The 20,767-nt window shown below is 35.9% G+C and overlaps 1 protein-coding gene and 1 pseudogene across 2 annotated transcripts in view; both read left to right on the top strand.

Moving 5' to 3' along the window:
• WASHC4 (WASH complex subunit 4) overlaps positions 1-20,767 on the top strand; it is a 61,853-nt gene that overhangs the window by 15,811 nt on the left and 25,275 nt on the right. For both annotated transcript variants that reach the window (XM_044229093.1, XM_044229094.1), the window contains exons 12-20: positions 28-155; positions 942-1,102; positions 6,052-6,178; positions 10,420-10,545; positions 15,616-15,723; positions 16,706-16,852; positions 16,976-17,055; positions 18,168-18,273; positions 18,849-18,965. In XM_044229093.1, the coding sequence (XP_044085028.1) occupies positions 28-155; positions 942-1,102; positions 6,052-6,178; positions 10,420-10,545; positions 15,616-15,723; positions 16,706-16,852; positions 16,976-17,055; positions 18,168-18,273; positions 18,849-18,965 (1,100 nt within the window). The remainder of the gene's footprint in view (positions 1-27; positions 156-941; positions 1,103-6,051; positions 6,179-10,419; positions 10,546-15,615; positions 15,724-16,705; positions 16,853-16,975; positions 17,056-18,167; positions 18,274-18,848; positions 18,966-20,767) is intronic.
• On the top strand, positions 10,663-11,783 carry LOC122891536 (annotated as a pseudogene).

The following is a 20,767-nucleotide window of genomic DNA, read 5'->3' as shown; positions in this document are numbered from 1 at the left end:
TTTCTCTCATGCTTTTGTTTTTATAAGGAGAACCTTCTGAAATTGACCAGAGAGACAAGTATGTTGGAATTTGTGGACTTTTTGTACTGCACTTTCAAATTTTTCGAACTATTGATAAGAAGTTTTATAAGTCTTTATTGGACATTTGTAAGAAAGTAAGAACTTGGAATTTTTATTTTTTTCAATTTCAATAGATGAAAAAGATTTTGGATAAAATTGGATATTCTAAAATGTATTTTATTTCGGCTTACAAAAGTGGCAATTCTTGTAATATTTTATAATAATTATGAAAATAATATTATAGTATCCATTTTTAAAAACCAGGCATTTCAGAAATAAGTACTATATAATTCCACATTGTATAAATACCTATTTGTGGAGGTTTTTCTAGATTTCTTCCTATAAATTAAATTTTTATTATTGTTACTACTTTTTTCTCTTCTTTTTCTTCTATTCTTCTCCTCTTCTTACCATCCCTTCTCATTATTGAAGTAGAAAAAAAATTGAGATTGGTTTTACATCTTTGCTATTTCCATGATTTGACATCTGATTTCAAAATTGGAAATTTAGTTTGTGTGTACAATCAAGTGATACATGACTATGAGTACCCAGCCATCTTGGGTCTTTTATTTTATCACTAATGTAGAATAAAAGTAAAAGTCATGAGGATTCAAGTTTCTGTTTGCTTTTTGCATATTTTTATCTGAAAATCTGTGTGTGTGTGTGTGTGTGTGTATGTATTTAATATTTAGGCAGAATAAAATTATTTTCATGCTCCACATCAGATATTGGATTGTCTTAATTGTGCCACAGTACAATAATATGTTTCATGATCTATTAGTGATTATAAATTGTCTTCCATTGCCTATGATAGAACTATTAAATAGCTTATTGTTTAGCCTGTATTTATTAATTTCCTTTCCTTATGTTTACTATTTCAGGTACCAGCCGTCACTCTAACTGCTAATATTATTTGGTTTCCTGATAATTTTTTGATTCAGAAAATACCAGCAGCTGCCAAACTTCTAGACAGAAAAAGTCTTCAAGCCATTAAAGTACACAGAGATACTTTCCTACAGCAGAAAGCTCAATCACTTACCAAGTAGGTTTTATAAGTGCTCATAATGAATATATTTTATATACTTTATATTCTTGTATTTTATATTGACTCAAAATATGTGGAAAACACTTGGTATAAGAATAAATTTATTTATTACCAGAGGAAAATGTTGGACAATCTCTAGGAGACTTATTTTTTAGGATTTTTTTTTTGCTTTACATGATGTAGGTTTAAACTCTGTTAAAGATATAGGAAAACTATACTTTATGGAGATGTATGTGTGTGTACATACGTACCCAAATATATGTGCATTTGCACACATGTATGCATGCACACATAACTTTTTATCGATACATTAAATATTTTTTGTGTGAAGTGTAGTTCCTGTAGTAGACGCCATTTGATGACATTAAAAGTATTGTGTGTCCATGATTCAGTGACGGTTTTTAGGAGTTGATTTTAATTTGATGAGCTCCTTTTTAAAAATTTTTATTTTTATGAAAGTAATATATGTACATATTTAAAAAGGCAAGTACTAAAAGTTTAAAGGGAAAAATAATTGTCTCAAGCCCACTTTCACCCTGTACCTGAGTCCTAGTCACTTAAAGAACACTTTTAACTTCAGTTTCTTCTGATATTTACATCCTTATATTTTGTCTAAGTCTTACTATGTAAATTTTCAAATATGCACAAAATAGAGAAAACAGTATAATGGACCCCCATGTTCTCATCGCCTAGATTCAACATTTAAATTAACTGCACATTCTTGAGTGCGCTACCAAAAGCACACGTTGACCTGGATGAAGATTTTAAGTCAAGTCATCCAGGACTGTGCTACTGGCCCTGTGCTGGAGATAGTTTTTTTCTGTGACATGGTGAAAAGATAATAGGGAAATTTATCTACTTCCTTTTGATTACGACCATCAAGGGGAATTAGGGCCATTATTGCAGAGTAGGGAAAGAGGGAGTTAGTCAGGAATGTAGGAGGTCCCCTGAAGCATCTCTTAGTATTCCCAAGTCCTGTGATTAAAGTCAGTGGAAAATGACGATTACTCAATTTAGGCAGAATTACAGCAGAGATTTCCAAACTCTCTTGTACATTTTAAAACAGAACTGAGAAGGGAAAAAGACATAGTTTGGATTTAAGGAAATGAATCCAGTAAGATGGAGAGATAGGGATCAGGTTTAGTAGCAGTAAGGATATTTTGATTATCAGACGCTTAATGTTCTTTAACAGTGTGATGTAGTTGCTAAAAATGCCGGTATATATTTGGATTACATTAATAACTATACCTGGGTTATGGGAACTGATCGTTATATTATCTACACCATGTGAATTGGTAGTTTTGTTGAAGTTTTATTTATCAGATCATAGCCAGTATTTGGTGGTGTCACATTCTAAGAGGGACACAAATGCAGCAACCCTAAAAGAAGCTGGTCAGGATATGTCAGAAGGCCTACCATGCCCTTTGAAGAATCTCTATATAATTTGGCCTTTCAAAGAGAAATCTGAGGAATGCTCCTTAAGTATTTGAGGGGCGTTCAGATAGAAGAGGGAACAGATTTGATCTCTGTGGCTCCAGAAGGTTGAACTAGAACCAAAAGATGATGATAGATCATAATAATCACCAATATTATTGAGCTCTGTGTAGCAGGCATTGTGCTAAAGGCTTTAAACACTTTGTCGTATACAAACCCTGTAACAGTCTTCTCATATGGAAAATAATAAAGGTTGCAACTAATATTAACCTGGTCCTTTCTGTAAGCCAATAACTAAAATGTTTCAGGAACTTCACATGTATCATCTCTTTTAATCATCTGAGAATTTTATGAGGTAGATACTGTTGTTATGGCCATTTTATAGGTGAGAACATTGAGGTAGATTAAACTTACCCAAATTTAAGCAGCTAGTAGGTGGTGGAGCTGGACAGTCTCAACTCTAGAGCACAAGCTGTTACCTGCTACTCTGTAGTCCTCATTTTATCCCATTTTTAGATAAAATGAGGCTTAGAGAAGTGAACTTCACCAGATCACACAACTAAGTACGTGTCAGAGAAGGCATGCAGACCTGTACCAGTCCTACTGTAGCATGTCTGGAGCAGAGTCATAGAGGCTGCTCTGAGAGGTAATGCGTTCTTTCCCTAGAGCTGAGTAGGTAGACTGTAGATGGCCAGTGGTCCAAGATGCTGTAGGAAGGGAGGCTTATCAGGCGGAAGACTGAAGAAGTTGACTTTCAGTGGCAACCCACACCCCGATAACATTTTATGTTTCTAAATTATTTGATTCTAAAGATACGGTCACCGCAGAGCTCCAGGGAGCTAAAAGGGATAGTGTCCTTTTCAGTCTCCTTGCATTTCTCCCAAAGAAACCTCGGAAGAGAGGAAACACTGTGATCAGCATGAGTTTTGTCTAATATTTTAGGAAAAGTTGAGGGAGTTACTGAGAGCTCTCCCAGTAAGGTTCCAGAGTTCATTACATAAGTGAGAAGGAAGTAGTGGGGGACAGTTTCCCTGCCCTTGCACTATGCACTAGACTCTAGCTGGCCAAGTGCCCTAGCCACGTTCTTGACTGGGGTTCAAGGTTTGTAGGTGCGTTGCTGCATTTTGCTTTTCCTTCACAACCATTTCGACACTGGGAACACTGACTTTAAAGAATAGAGGTGTGAACCTTCGTTTCAAACCTCTGTTGACATACAAATGTTGACACCCTTTTGTGTTTTATATTGGGACAGGAAATTTTTTCTCAGTAATTTCCTGTTCGTACTTTGAAATGAAGCTGACCATATGACAGACCTTTGGCTACTTTTGGATGCCCTTTGTCAATGAACTTGCTTTTTAAGTCTTGAAGCAGTTTCATTTTTACGTATTTGCAAGAGATGAAGATCATCTGGTGTCTGGAGGGAGTAGTAATGGGTGGAGAAACAAGCAAACCTCTGCTTTGTTCTGCATAGTCTGATCTAAAACCGAGTGAGTGCCTTTGACTGTGTTATTAGCCTTCTTCATAATGTTATGGATTATCATCAGGGAGCACTCCGTAATGTAGGCCTCTTCCTTCTGTCCTTGCTTGTGACTTTTCTGTTCTTTTCCTGTATGTTATGTCCCTGCTGAATACTGATCACAACCTCCTCAAAAGTGGAGGCATTGCCCTAGGACTTTACTCTTTCTCTGTGTTCCACACTTTTAAGTTGAATAATCCACAAGTCAAATAATAACCCACAAGTCAAATAATGTTAGCACCATTCAAGGCAAAGCCAAAAGTGCAGCGGTTGGTGTTGTTTAATGGAATCCTGGCTCAGCAGAAATTTTTCTGAGATTTGATGCTAGGTTTCATTCCTTAAAACACAGTCATGAAAAATTTTGGTGTAATCCCTCTTCAGGCTGAGTTCTTGAGATTGTCAGACAGCTTGGCAGTATTTTTTGTTTGCTTGTTTGTTTTTAAGATTTATTTACTTATTTTAGAAAGAGAAAACTTGAGCGAGCCTGAGTAACCCCTTCAGTGGGGTTAGGTGCAGAGGGAGAGGGAGAGAGAATCCTTAAGCAGATTCCCCTCTGAGTGCGGAGTCTGATGTGGGGCACCATCCCAGGACTCCGAGATCATGACCTGAGCCGAAATGAAGAGTCAGCGGCTTAGCCAACTAAGCTGCCCAGGTGCCCCTGAAGGAGGTTTTTAGAAAGAGTTGGTAACATCAAATCCCACAAAGGGGAATTATTCATTTTTTCCCCACACTTTTGGCTTCTGGGCCAAAAATTCCCATCTTGAGCAATTTGAGGTGCACTGATAGAGTGATTCAGTGTTTGTAATTGGGCTGCATAGGAAAATTATGTTACTGATTTAGTATTTCCCAGATGGGAAATCTTTCTAGATTTGGGCTTGTATCTTGGCTCAGCTATGTACCAGTTGTTTGATCTTGGGCATGTTATTAACTTCCCTGAGTATCAGTTTCCTCTTCTGTAAAATGGAGATTATAATACCTACCTCATAAGGCTAATGTGAGGATTGAATGAGTTACTTTGTGTGAGGTTCTCAGAACAGTGGCTGACATAAGTATTCAGTAAATGCAGCTTTTATGTCCAGATTTTGACCACTTCCAGTCTCTCATTCTGGTTCAAGTTGTTATCCCCTTTCTTCTGTATTATCACAGTAGCTCCCTATGTGGTTTTCCAATATTACCCTTGTTCCCTTTATAGTTTATTTTTAGCATATCAGCCAAGGTGATACTGGTCCTCTGCAAAGTTAGATTAAGTCACTCTGTTCAAAGTCACTCTGTTCATTAAGTAAGTCACTCTCTTGGTGGCTTTCCATTGAAATCCTTCCTATAAGTTCTTACACAAATTCTGTTCTACTTCCCCTTTTTCCCACACTGCCCCCTCCCACTTCTCTGATTTCCTTGTTTCCTCATCCCTGCTCTCTGACCTCCGGCTGATCTGACTTCTTTGTTATTACTTGAACATGCCAGACTGACTTACTGTTTTAGAGCATTTGCATTTGTTATTCACTTTCCTAGAATTCCCTTCTCATATATTTACATGGATTACTCATTCATCTTCTTCAAATAATGGCTCAAAATCTTTTCAATGAGTCTGCTTTGATCACTGTATATAAAATTTTATCTGCCACTCAAGTCCCTATTTCTTTTCCCTGCTGCATTTTTTCCATAGCACATATCATCTAACATCTTATAGATTTTAATTATTGATTTCTTTATTAAGCAGCTCTCCTTTCTAGAATGTAAGTTTCATTGTGGCAAGAATTTTTATCCATTTTGTTTACTGCTAACTTTTGTTTTTAGTACTGAGAAAGAGTGCTTCAGCTATATGGACATTCTGTAAACACTTGTTGAATGAGTAAATTATAGATGTACGTAGGATGTTTATAGTTTGAAAACCGGAAAGGTGGCTGCTACAAGGAAATATTTTATCCCAACCAGTTCAAAGAAATGGAAGTAAATTTTCTTTCCTGTGCTGAGTAACTGCAATATTTTCCTTTGTTAGAGATGTACAGTCTTACTACGTCTTTGTGAGCTCATGGATGATGAAAATGGAATCTATTTTATCTAAAGAGCAGAGAATGGATAAATTTGCTGAAGACCTCACCAATAGATGTAATGTTTTTATACAGGTAGTTGCATCTTCTTACTTAGAATATTTTGGGGGTCATTTCTTTGTTAATCCAATGTATAGAAGTAACCCTTTGAAAAAACTGGAAAGGATAGGATATGTTTTTGTTTTTAAAAACTGAAATTGATTTGATTGCATTTGGATCTGTGTGCTTTATTAATTTGTATATTTTAATACATGCAATTATATTCCCTTCAAAGCATGATTTTTTTGCTGTTTTGTTATGTTATATTTCCATTATCCTTTAGTTCAAAATATTTAAGAAATTTTATTGTGATTTCTTTTTAGGTCAGTGAGTTACCTTGAAAAATATTTTTTAATTTCTAAAGATATGAGGATTTTCTCATTATTTTTTATTATCGATATCTAGAAATAGCAAGATAATTTCGGTAATTTGAAATGTGTTGAGATTGGCATTATGGCCCACCCCTATGGTCAACTTTGGCAAACTTTTCATGTGCACTTGAATATCTAATTTGCATTTGTTGGTTGTAGTGTTCTGTATATGTCAAGTAGGTCATGTTTGTTAATGATTTTGTCTGCATATTGTATCAGTAACTGAGAGAGTTGGTTTAGAATCTCTCTCTGGCATTGTGGATTTGTCTGTTTATTCTTTGTCAGTTTTTTTGAGGCCAAGTGAGTGTATAACATTCACAGTTGTTTTATCTTCCTGGTGAATTGAACCTTTTATCATTGTGATATGTCCCTTTTATCTCTAGTAGTGCTCATTGTCATAGGTCTTGTGTGTGTGATAGTAACATAACTATACCAGTTTTCTTTCAGTTAAGGTCTACATGGTATTTTTTTTTTTTGATCCTTTTACTCGTAATCTGTTTGACTCCTTATATTTAATGGCTGTCTCCTGAAGCAGTATGAATTTTTCTTCAGTCTGATAATCTTTGTATTTTCATTTTTTAAAAAGATTTTATGTATTTATTTAGAGATAGATGCATGAGTGGGGGGAGGAGCAGAGGGAGAGGAACAAGCAGACTGTGCTGACTGCGGAGCCTGATGTGGGGCGTAATCTCACAACCTTGAGATCATGACCTCATCTGAAGCCAAGAGTCAGATGTTTAACCAACTGAGTCACCCAGGCATCCCTTTTCATTATTTTTTCTGTCATTGCTGATGTAGTTGGATTTAAAGAAGCACCTGACTAATAGCTTTCTGTTTGTCTCACTTGTTCTATGTCCCTTTTTCCCTTCCTTTCTTCCTCTTTTGAATTAGTTTCATCCTTTTATTTCTCCCACTATTCGGTTTTTAATTCTATATACCTTTATTGGTTTTTTAATAGTTACTGTAGAGATTTTAAGATACATCATTTAACCTTCAACTCCTGAATAAATGAGTAGTTTTATCTCTTTCTAGACAGTGTAAGGATCTTAAGCCAACTTAATCATATTTATCACTTTCTCACCCCTGCTGCTATTGTTTATTTTTATTCTCTATATTAAATTTCACAAGGTGGTATTATTGCTGCTGCTGTTTTTATAGTCCGTTTAGATTTACCCACATATTTATCTGTTCTGTCTTTCCTGCATCTCTCCATCCTTCTATTTGTGGAATATCTGTTAGTATTTCATTTAAATCTGTTAGTATTTCATTTATCTCTCTGATGATGAATTATCACCATTTTTTTGTCTGAATATGTCTTATTTCAACTTCATTTTTGAAGGCAGTTTTGCTACATACAGAATTCTGGGTTGGCAGGATCCCTTACCTTCCTCCCCACTTTTTCGTCTTCTGTCTTCTTTTATTTTTATTGAGAAGTCAGCTGTCAGTTTTGTTGCTTTCTCAATGTGAGTCTTTCTCTGATTGCTTGTAAGATCTTTTTGGTTTTTAGTTAATATTACTCTGAGGTTCCTAGGTGTAGTTTTCTTTGTGTCAGTGCTGCGTGGGATTTGTAGAGCTTCCAGGATTCGTGGAAAATTCTCAGCCATTAAGTCTGCAAGTGCTCTTTTTGTTTTATTATCTCTCTTTCTCTCTCTCTAATTTTCTCTTCAGCTATCTCTAATCTACTGTTAAACCTATCACTGAATTCTTATTTTACTTTTTAGCTTTTTGTTTTTTATAGTTTCCATTTCTTCTTCTGAATAAATTTTGTTTCATTTTCTTCAACATATTCAGCATAATTATTTTGAAACCCATGTCTAATAATTTCATTATCTGGCTGTTTCCTCTTATCTCTTGTTTCTCTGGTTTTTGGATATATCTCATTGCTTTGTATGCCTGGTTATTTTTTTATAATGTGTGGCACATTGTATATGAAAAACTGTGGATATAATTGAAAGATCTGGATTTTTTTTTTTTCCAGAGAAGATTTAATAATCTTTGCTTCTGATGTACAGCTAGTCTAGGACAACTAGCAACCCAGATCACCTCAACTCAGTCATGGACTGTGATGATTTGAAATGGGTCCTAAATCCCATGATGGCTGTTTTTTTGAGTTCATCCTACTTTTTAGGTAGTTGTTCAGGATCCCGATCCAGAACCTAGGTTTACAGGACCTCCATCCCTCTTTGATGGGCCACAAAATCCTATTTTCATCCCCCTTTCCTTTCTGTGAGATGTTGAAAGATAACATTTGGCTCCTGTCTTTATTCTCCTTTGGAATGGGCGGATGTCTCTTAAGGGAAAGTGACCACAAATGCCATGCTCACCTCTCTGGGTTTCTGTCTTCTACATTTTGCCCTTATATTACCTTATTTTTGTGGTAGTTCTTTGATGCCTTCTAAGAGATTTAAAAACATATTTTGCCCAGATTTGGTAGATATTCTTTGTAGGAAGACTGGTCCAATTTATTTATTCTGCCATTAACAGAAACAGGCCCTAGATCTCTTCTCTCCCCATTTAGATTTTTAAATGACATCCTTTTAAATGACGCAAATTAATGGCCATCTGAATGGTATGATATCAGCCTATGAGTTATTTCTCCTCCATTACCCCTCAAAGAAGAAACTCCCTTTTTTTCCCTGCCTTAGAGTTACACTTTTGCTGTTCCTTGTGTCTGCTTTTTAACTTTTCTAAGTGCTGTGCTAGGGCGGAGTCTGGTGTCATAGTCCTGTATCTGACAAGGTAAGACTTGGGGCTCTTTCCTGTTATGCCCCAAGCTTTAGTATTATTGTCTGTCACCTTTCTTAGGATGCTACCTTTTTCCTTGTTTCTTATTCTTTAATTTAGCACATCTCTTTATCACAGAGCCGTTATGGGTTCAGAGAAACTCCTCCCTCCCATCTGTATTGACTCTCACTCCTTTACTGAGTCATTGTGACACTGATGCCAGAGAGTTCTGTATCTCTCACATATGATAGAGGAAAAGAAAGGAAGTTGAGAGTCAGTACCATATCACTTCTGCCCAACTCTTTGGATATATCCACAGTAGTATAGTTTAGGTTCATCTCTAAACTGTAATATATATCTTTTTTTTGGTCCTTGATAGCCCAAAGAATCTTTATTATTATGTTTCTTTGTGGTTTTTTAGATCTAAGTGAAAATATATCTGAGAAATAATATTCTTTTTCCTGATTTCTTATTCCATCCCATTTCCATGGGTTTGCAAGCACTCAGAGTATTTTTTAAACCTCACAAGACCTGTGTTCTTCCTTTGTGAATACAAGGATAGGAAGAAATTTGTTCTAATTGGGCCAGGAGGAGGAAAAACTCTGATTAGTACCAGTATAGGCAGGGGACGCGGTAGCAGATGGATAGTGGTGATTGGCTTTGGTGAAAAGGAAAGGGGGAATTGGCTTGAAAGTGAGAAGTACCTTTTGATACGCATACTGGCCAGAGAGCAGCTGTCCTTCTCCTTCTCATTTTTCAGTTCCTCGTTCCTTGGAGTCCTTAGCTTTTGTCTGCAGCAGATAGGAGTCTTTCTACTCTTGTCTGGCAGGTAAGATAAGGATGAATAGATATCTTCCTGACATTCAGATAATTTCTCTGAAGGGTTTGTGTGCTTTTTTAATGGGAAGATTCTTTAACTATAATTACATACCATAATTTTAACAGTACTAAACTTATGGTATGTAATGGGTTAAATACACTTTTAAGGGTTACTTTGAAACTTCACCATCGTGTGTATATTGTATGCGGAAAAGTATTTAAAAATCTTAAGAGCAGACTTTAAAATGAACTTACAAACAATAGTTATTGGCAGGTTGAGGAATAATTATTACATAGAGAATGAAATGTTGAAGAAATGAAAGTTTTTATTATAATTATAATCAATGTTTTATTTTTTTATAGGGCTTCTTATATGCATATAGTATTAGTACCATTATTAAAACCACAATGAATCTCTACATGTCGATGCAAAAACCAATGACCAAAACCTCAGTTAAGGCATTATGCAGGCTTGTTGAACTTCTCAAGGTATGTTTAAAATTATTTTGCTTGCCATTATAATTGAAAATTGACCTGTGCTTAAATTAAGGTGCTTTTGTAATGTTAGACTTCCTGATTATGAGAGTAAAAAATTGTGGGAGTGTCATGGCTGCCTCGAGGGACTAGTACAAGTTTGCACCTGTGGTGGGAAGGGTCTGAAGCCCACACCCGGGAACCTAGCGAGGTAAAGTTGTGTCTTGGTTGTGGAGGCAACAACTTCTCTGATTCCCTGGCGATGGTGGCGTTGGGAGTGCTATGGCTCAGAAAACCTGGGAACTGGCCAACAACTTGCTGGAAGCCCAGAACATTGACGAAATGTACAAATACGACAAGAAACAGCAGCAAGAAATAACGGGCAGCGAAGCCCTGAACTAAGGATCACCATTACTTTAGTACTGCAAAATCTCAGCATTGGCTCTACTGAAAATGGTGATGCATGGCAGATCGGGAGGCAACTTAGAAGTGATGGGCTTAATGCTGGGAAAGGTGAATGGTGAAACCATGATCATTATGGACAGTTTGCCTTGCTTGTAGAGGGCACTGAAACCCGAGTAAATGCTCAGGCTGCTGCATATGAGTACGTGGCTGCGTATATAGAAAACGCCAAACAGGTCGGCTGCCTTGAAATTGCAATTGGCGGGTATCACAGCCATCCTGGCTATGGCTGCTGGCTTTCTGGGATTGATATTACTGCTCAGATGCTCAGTCAGTAGTTCCAGGAACCATTCGTAGCAGTAGTAATTGACCCAACAAGAACAGGGAAAGTGATTCTTGGAGCCTTTAGGACATACCCAAAGGGCTACAAATCCTCTGATGAAGGCCCTTCTGAGACCAGCCTATCCCACTTAATAAAATAGAAGACTTTGGTGTACATTGCAAACAATATTATGCCTTAGAAGTCTCATATTTCAAATCTTTATTGGATCACAAATTGCTTGAGCTTTTATGCAATAAATACTGGGTGAATACACTGAGTTCCTCTAGTTTGCTTATAACGCAGACTATACCATGCTCAGGTCTTTGATTTGTCTGAAAAATTAGAACAGTCAGAAGCTCACCTGGGACGAGGGAGTTTCATGTTGGGTTTAGAAACACATGACAGAAAGTCAGAAGACAAACTTGCCAAAGCTACAAGAGACAGCTGTAAAACTACAATAGAAGCTATCCATGGATTGATGTCTCAGGTTATGAAGGATAAACTGTTTAATCAAATTAACATCTTTTAAACAATCACCAAGTAGTACTTTTGACTGAAAGCCAGTATGAGAAAAATATTCAAGTAACACTTTAAAGCCAGTTACCAAAAATCTTAGTAGAAGTACAGGGTGTTCTGAAGTGTCCTGAATATTAACACCATGTAATAAAACTGTTTAAAATGAAAAAAAAAATTATGGGAAAATGTACTTATCTCTCAGTTGGCTAAAGAAACTGGCCATTGAAAGGAATTTTCTGAGTAGCTTCTTATGAATTACCAATGTATTTAAACTTTATTAAAAATTAGCATTTAGTGAGAGAGAGAAGGAAGACAATGAAAAGGTTAGCTTAAGTATTAGTAAAGTTTTACTCAAGTTTTAAGCATGTTCCCTGAATTATGAAAGAGTATGACCTGGCCCAAAAATTGATACATAGGTTAGGGAACAAAATGGGAACCCCAGAAATAAACCCACAATTGTATGGTCAGTTATGACAAAGGAGACAAGAATATACAGTGGGGAAACAATCTGTTTAATAAATGGTGCTGGGAAAACTGGACAGCTACATGTAAAGAATGAAACTGGACCACTTTCTGATGCCAGACACAAAAATAAACTCAAACTGGATTAAAGACTTAAATATGAGACCTGAAACCGTAAAAATTCTAGAAGAGAGCACAGGCAGTAATTTCTCTGGTATCAGCCATAATGTTTTTCTAGATATGTCTCCTAAGGCAGGGACACAAAAGCAAAAAATAAACTACTGGGACTATATGAAAACAAGAGGTTTTGCACAGCAAAGGAAACCATCAACAAAACAAAAATACTGACGGAATGACTGAAGATATTTGGAGTTAATATCCAAAATATATAAAGAACTTATACAACTCAACACCAAAAACAAAACAAAAAAACCAAAACAACCACAATTAAAACATGGGTAGAGGATCTAAGGAGACATTTCTCCAAAGAAGACATACAGATGGCCAATAGACAGTTGAAGAGATCCTCAACATCACTCATCAGGAAAATGCAAATCAAGCCAACAATGAGATATCCCCTGACATCAGTTAGAATGGCTAATGTCAAAGTGACAGGAAATAACAAGTATTGGCGAGGATGTCGAGAAAAAGGAACCCTCATGCATTGTTGGTGGGAATGTAAATTGGTATAGCCACTGTGGAAAGTAGTATGGAGGTTCCTCAAAAGTTAAAAATATAAATATCACATGATCCAGTAATTCCACAACTAGATATTTACCCAGAGAAACTGAAAACTCTAATTCGAAAAGATACATGCCCCCCCATATTCATTGCACTATTATTTAGAATAGCTAAGATATGGAAACAACCTAAGTGTCCTTCAGTAGACAAATGGATAAAGAAAATGTGGTATATATGTAATGGAATATTACACAGCCATAACAAGATGAGATTTGAGACAACATGGATGGACCTAGAGGACATTATGCTAAGTGAATTAAGTCAGATGGAAAGATAAATATCATATAATTCCATTCATAAGTAGGATCTAACAACAGCAATAACAAATGAATAAAAAGTCAGAATCAGTTCTATAAATGTAGGAAACAACTGATGATTATTGGTGGGGGGAGGTAGGTATAGAAGGTTGGGTAAAATTGGTGAAGGGGAGAGGGCAGTACAGGTTTCCAGTTATGGAATGAGTAAGTCATGGGAATAAAAGGTGCAGCTTGAGCAATATAATCAGTGATACTGAAATAGAAATGTAATGGAGCAGTTGGTAGCTATACCTGTGGTGAACATAGCATAGTGTATAAACTTGTCAAATCACTAGGTTGTACACCTGAAACTAATGTAACATTGTATATCAAGTATACTAAAAAAAAAAAAGAAAAAAAAGAGAGATCCATTTTATTGTGTTGAAATGCATATGAGAAGGTCAGAGGGAGAAGCAGACTCCCCATGGAGCTGGGAGCCTCATGCGGGACTCGATCCTGGGACTCTGGAATCCTGACTTGAGCCCAAGACAGTTGCTTAACCAACTGGGCCACCCAGGCGCCCCGAGGCTATTATTTATTTTGTAATTCAGAGAAAATGCTGTGGTCTTGTGATTTGAGTACTTTTGAAAATATGATAAAATGTTTCTTAGCATATTCTATATAAATAAATAAAACTCCTTCTAGGCAGGAGAATCCACTTAACTTTTGTAAAAATTGAAATTAAAAAATTTGCTAGCGGGGCACCTGGGTGGCTCAGTGGGTTAAGCCTCTGCCTTTGGCTCAGGTCTTGATTTCAGGGTCCTAGGACTGAGCCCCACATCGGGCTCTCTGCTCAGCAGGGAGCCTGCTGTTTCTCCCTCTCTCACTGCCTGCCTCTCTGCCTGCTTGTGATCCCTCTCTCTCTCTGTCAAATAAATAAATAAAATCTTTAAAAAAAATTGTTAGCTATTTCTGCTAATGTCTTTAGATTTACTTAAGAAATTAAAATTTGGGGCTGATTTTTAGCCTTTTTTAAAGATATAATTTATTTACTATAAATGCAGAAATGTATGTATAGGTATGTTTATACATATGTATTTAATAAACATAATTAGAAAATAGACACTTAAAAACACACCATCCCATTTAGGAAATATTAATATTTTCACAAACCCCCTGTGCTGTCCCTTGGTGATTACATCTTATCCCGCTCCCTCAGAGGAAACCCTCGTCTTGAATTTAATGCCTACGTTTCTCTTGTTTTTGTTTTTCTTTTTGGTTTACCAGATATGGATGAATCTATAAACCATTCATTGTTCAGTTATGTTCTTGAAGTTTATATTAATGAAGTAGTACTTCACATATATATATATATGTATATATATATTCTAAAGATTTTATTTATTTATTTGAGAGAGAGACAGTGAGAGAGAGAGCATGAGCGAGGAGAAGGTCAGAGGGAGAAGCAGACTCCCCATGGAGCTGGGAGCCTGATGTGGGACTTGATCCCGGGACTCCGGGATCATGACCTGAGCCGAAGGCAGTCGTCCAACCAACTGAGCCACCCAGGCGTCCCTACTTCATATATTTTTGACTTGCTTTTTTTTAAAATTCAGAATTTTGTATTTGTAAGTGTTGGGTTTTCACTTCATTTCATTTCATTTTCATTGCTGTGTAGTTTTCCTGTGGGTGGACCTTTGGGTGGTTTCAATTGTTGCTCTTATAAACAAAGTTGTTGTTCTTGCATATGTTTCTTGGTGTAATTGTGCCAAGAATTTTTCTGTAGTGTTATGTGTCTACAGTGGATTGCTGGGTTGTGTGTTATGTACATGTTTAGCTTTTTAAGAGGATGCCAAGTTGTTTCCTATATTCTGTCAGTTTACCTACCTTCTGATGGACTAGATTTCCCATTGTTCCCTAACTGACCAACACTGGTAGTATCTGGATTTTTTTTTTTTTTTTTTTTGGTGGGAGGCAAATTTTTGGTGGGAGGTAAATGATTTTATTTGTAGTGTTTATTTCCCTGATTGTTGATGATGGGGTCTTTTTAAAGTGTTTATTGACTGTGTTTTTTCTTTTGGGAAAAATCAGTTATTTTGTTCAGTTTTCTATTAAATTATTTGCCATTAAAAATGTTCCATTCATTTATTTATTCTGAGTACTAAATCCTTGTTTGTGGCAAAAATTTTCTCATACTTAGGCCTTTTTATTTTTTTAATAGTGGCTTTTGATGAACAGAAATTCTTTAATTTTAATGTAGTTGAATTTATCAATCTTATCCTATATCAAGTGCTTTTGGATCTCATTTATTGAATTCTTTACCTAACCCAAGGTCTTCAAGGTATTCTATAATTTGCCTAAAAGTTTTAAGTTGATTTTCACAATATTCCTTGTGGTTCTTTTAAGGCAATAGAGCACATGTTCTACAGACGAAGCATGGTTGTGGCTGATTCGGTCTCACATATAACACAGCACCTTCAGCATCAGGCTCTTAATTCTATATCTGTGGCCAAGGTATGAAGTTTATTATGTATTCAACATAATTATCTTTTTAGTTTGCTATTCTGTTGTTTTATATGTGTTTTTTTTTTTTAGTTTAATCTGTTTACTCCATGCCTTCAAACATACTAATTCTTGGCCCTTTTTCTCCATGGTATTTTATGATTATTACTTAGAGTGATCAGGGTTGTCTTAACTCTGAACTTGCAGCATGTAATATATTAACACTCCTGTATTTAAAAATGACATTGTGGTAGCACCTGGGTGGCTTAGTCCATTAAATGTCTTCCTTTGGCGCAGATCATGCTCCTAGGGTCCTGGAATCGAGCCCTGTGTTCGGCTTCAGAATGGAGTCTGCTGCTGCTTCTCCCTCTACTGCTTACCTTGCTTGTGTTCTCTTGTTCTTGCTCTCTCTCAAATAAAAAATCTTTTAAAAAAAAATTACATTGAGTATAGTTTTTTTTTTTTTTTAAGATTTTATTTATTTATTTGTTAGAGAGAGAGTACACACAAGCAGGCAGAGTGTCAGGCAGAGGCAGCGAGAGAAGCAGGCTCCCTGCCAAGCAAGGAGCCCAAAGCAGGACTTGATCCCAGGACCCTGGGATCATGACCAGAGCTGAAGGCAGTGGCTTAACTGACTGAGCCACCCAGGCATCCCAAAATTAAGTATAGTTTTAAAATATGCCTCTTTAAAGAAATAATTTCCTTCTTAAATTTTAGAATGTGGCCTCTGCTGTTATCTTGAAATGCCTCTCAAAAAGCCTAATATGGAAATTTAAAAAGATGCTTAATACATTTGCTTTCCCTGACAACATTAAATGGTAATGTTATAGAAGTAAAGCATATAACATCAGAAAAAGATGGACAGGGAAAACTTTTGTCTAAGCTCTCTTAAATTGAACCCTGGAAACATTACCCTTAAGTTTTTCCTCAGAATCTTTTGTTATCGATTCAAAAATAAAACTGTTATTTCTTGTTCTCTCCTTTTATCTTTTAGAAAAGAGTAATTTCTGACAAAAAATATAGCGAACAGCGTCTTGATGTGCTCTCTGCTCTAGTTTTGGCTGAAAACACTCTTAATGGACCAAGTACAAGGCAACGACGACTTATTGTTTCTTTGGCACTAAGTGTTGGCACACAAATGGTAAGTATATTGCTATTATGGAGAGAAAATGAAATCTGAGCTTTCACAGTTCCCTTATTACTGACCTAAGAAATCTGTCCTTACTTTTGCAACTTCTCTGTCATTCTTTCCCCTTCCTGAAAGAAAACATTTAAAGATGAAGAACTTTTTCCACTGCAAGTAGTCATGAAAAAGCTGGATCTTATCAGTGAGCTTAGAGAAAGGTAAGTAGGGATATGTAATGATATTCAAAAGAGAAGGCTAATAGAAACAGCAATTTGCTGTTTAGCATAGCAAGAGAAGAAATATAACCTAGATAGACCATTAGTTCCTCCTTGTCACTCCTTTAGCATGACCAAAATGAGACTGTGACTAGGGATCATATTTTAGTTTTGCTCCTACATTAAAGAGGTGGCTTCTGAAAGAACTCCATGAGAACATGTGATACCTAGAGCATCTGCTAGACCCTGATGTAATTGTGATTGCTGGGATTGTCCACTAGCCTAGTGGACTTTTAAAATTGCTGCTTTATAACAAGATTTCATCGATTTGTGAGGGACTTAGAGATTCATGTCACATGTCACATTCTGTGATTTTGTTTTGATACATAAATTGGAATTCACTCAAATGAATTAGTATTTGGAAGCCCCTTGTGACTTTATTATTTTCTTTTTATTGAGGGAGCAGTAAGTTTCTTGAAGGGAAAATGGGTCTTCTGAATTTGATTCCCAGGTGAATTAGGTTATATAGCACATTTAATTCTTAATTTTTGCAACTTAATGTTTTAACTCATTTAAAACTTACTGTTTTCTGTTTTGAGAAGCTGAGACTTTTGTAGTTAGTAGCGTTTAACTTTCTATCTTTGAAAGAAATAGTGACGCTACTTCATTATAAGATACTTAATGATCATTTTGTTGCCATAGAATCATGTGAAAATGTCACTTGGCAAAGATTGTAGACAGGCAGGCTAAGTGTAACTGGGTTTTTGGTTTTGTTTTGTATTTTGTCACAATTTTTTAAAAGACTCTGCTTTTCAGCTTTGGGACAGGTAAAATGGTAAAAGTATTGTAAGTTCAGTCATACTAAAAAATACTGAAAATTTTAACTTTTAAAGTTATACATACTGTTTTTCAAGTATGCTTTAGAATTTTTCTGATTGAAAAATATTTATTTTTTGGCTTTTCTGTACTAATTTTGGGTTATATGATACAGGGAATAAAAAAATGCGTAAGACTGAGCTCTTGCCATTATGGTATAGAATGTTGTTCCTTTCATTAATTTTGGGGTGGGGGGGTACTTCAGTTTTGCTCCGACTAATTACTACTTTATATTGTAGAGTCCAAACACAATGTGACTGTTGTTTTTTATACTGGCATCGAGCTGTCTTCCCAATTTATTTAGATGATGTATATGAAAATGCCGTTGATGCAGCCAGATTACATGTAAGTGAAGAATAATGTAAAAAATAATCCATCATTTTTAGTCACCATACCAACCATTCTAATTAGTTTTAAATACAATCATTTGACTTAATAAATCATTTTAAAATTGACTCTAATGTTTCTACAATGCTGTACATATTTAATAAGCATTTAGTCTAGTTAAATTTGATATTAATGTTAATGAACTAACTTTTTTACTCATATTCCTGATCATTCTCATTTTACTTGATTTTAGTTTATGTCACAATAGTCTGACATTTTCTTGTCTGCAAGGTATATGCTACTGAGATCTATTTCCTTATGGAAATAAGTATTGCAGTGCTCAAGACAAGAAAGGATAAGTGAATATGAATTTTTTGGTTTAAAGTATTTGCTTCAGAGAATAAAACCTGGCTCTTCTTACTTAGGAAAGTAAGACATGTCAAAAAAAAAAAGTCTTCAGATTAAGATTTTTGTCTTTAAAGATAGATAATTAACCTGTGTGATATTCCTTTTCTTTTTTTCCCCCTTTGTGATATTTCTTAATTAGAGCTGTGGTTTTTCTAAATTCATGAACATTCTAATTTTCTTCTTAGTACATGTTCAGTGCTTTACGGGACTGTGTACCTGCTATGATGCATGCAAGGCATTTAGAGTCCTATGAAATACTTCTGGATTGCTATGACAAAGAAATTATGGAAATTTTAAACGAGGTAACATCCTATTCGAGATTGTATTCCAAATACATGTTGTAAGTTTTTCAATATTTGGAAAAACTTTCTGGATTGAAGCAGGCTTTTAATCTCTCCTTCTATTTTCAATGAAGCAGGCTTTCATTTACATATATACTGTATATTCATTTTCATATATAAATCATAAGTTATTTATGAATCACTGCCTAGAACAAAAGATTTCTTTCTTTTTTTTTTTAATTTATTTATTTGACAGATCACAAGTGGGCAGAGAGGCAGGCAGAGACAGAGAGAGGGGGAAGCAGGCTCCCCGCTGAGCAGAGAGCCTGATGCGGGGCTTGATCCCAGAACCCTGGGATCATGACCTGAGCTGAAGGCAGAGGCTTTAACCCACTGAGCCACCCAGGCACCCCCAAAAGATTTCTTTTTATAGTATCACTGTTTTGTTAAATTGGTCTTTACTAATTTTTAAAAAAAATTTTTTTAATGTATTTATTAGAGAGAGAGTGTACACAAGCAGGGGAATGGAGAGGGACAAGTAGACTTCCCACTGAGTGTGGAGCCCAAGGCAGGGTTCAATCTCAAGACCCTGGGATCACCACCAGAGCCAAAATCAAGAGATGTTGCTCAACTGACTGAGCCACCTGGTGGCTTCCTAATTAGGAATTAGGCGCCCCTAATTCCTAATTTTTAATAGAAATTCAGACTAGGAATTTGGAAAAATTTTTTCACTTTAGCAAATAGTAGATTTGAATTTATTTATTTATTTTTAAAGATTTTTATTTATTTGATAGGCAGAGATCACAAGTAGGCAGAGAGGCAGACGGGGGTGGGGGGGGGAGAAGCAGGCTCCCTGCTGAGCAGAGAGGCTGATGCGGGGCTTGATCCCAGGACCTTGAGATCAAGACCTGAGCCAAAGGCAGAGGCTTTAACCCACTGAGCCACCCAGGCGCCCCTGTAGATTTGAATTTAAAATTCTGTTTATTAGAAGAATGCAAATGCAAAATTGGTTTGAAAATTGAGTGCTGCTAATGGAAATGCAGTTATTGCAATTTAAACTGATTTTATTAAATTATTTGGAGCGTCACTGACTAAAATTTTCTGTTTATTTAAATTTTCTAAATTTAAAAGATTTACTTGTGTAACAAATCAAATGCAGTGTAATATATACCTTCTTGTTTTAATGGAATGCATATTATAAACACTGATATCTTTAAATTTTCATCTAGCAATATTATATAGAGGGAGAGATTAAAAATGAGTGAACTCACAATATAAACAATATTCAGGTTTGATAAAATTCTGAAAAATTTTACATAATTTCTTGTATTAACTATTCTTATTTAAAAATAACATACGTGGGGCACCTGGGTGGCTCAGTGGGTTAAAGCCTCTGCTTTCGGCTCAGGTCATGATTCCAGGGTCCTGGGATTGAGCCCCGCATCGGGCTCTGTGATCGGTAGGAAGCCTGTTTCCCTTCCTCTCTAGCTGCCTGCCTCTCTGCCTACTTGTAATCTCTGTCAGATGAATAAATAAAATCTTTTAAAAAAATAATAAAAATAACAGTAACATATGTGTCTGGCCAGTATTTAGAACTTCATGGCTAGACTAGAAAAGATGATTAATTTCCTTACCTTTAGGGCAATGAATTTTGTGATTTTTAAAAAAATTATTATAATAAGGAAGCTTTTTTTTTTTTTTAAAGATTTTGTTAGAGCGTGGTGGGAGGGACAGATGGAAAGTGAGAGAGAGGATCCCAAGCAGACTCCCTGCTGAGCATGGAGCCCAATATGGCACTTGATACCATGACCCCAAGATCATGA

The sequence above is a fragment of the Neovison vison genome, chromosome 12 (genome assembly GCF_020171115.1).
Source record: "Neovison vison isolate M4711 chromosome 12, ASM_NN_V1, whole genome shotgun sequence".
NCBI lineage: Eukaryota > Metazoa > Chordata > Mammalia > Carnivora > Mustelidae > Neogale > Neogale vison.
Note: the sequence above shows the minus strand (reverse complement) of the source record. Positions and strands in the feature narration are given on the sequence as shown.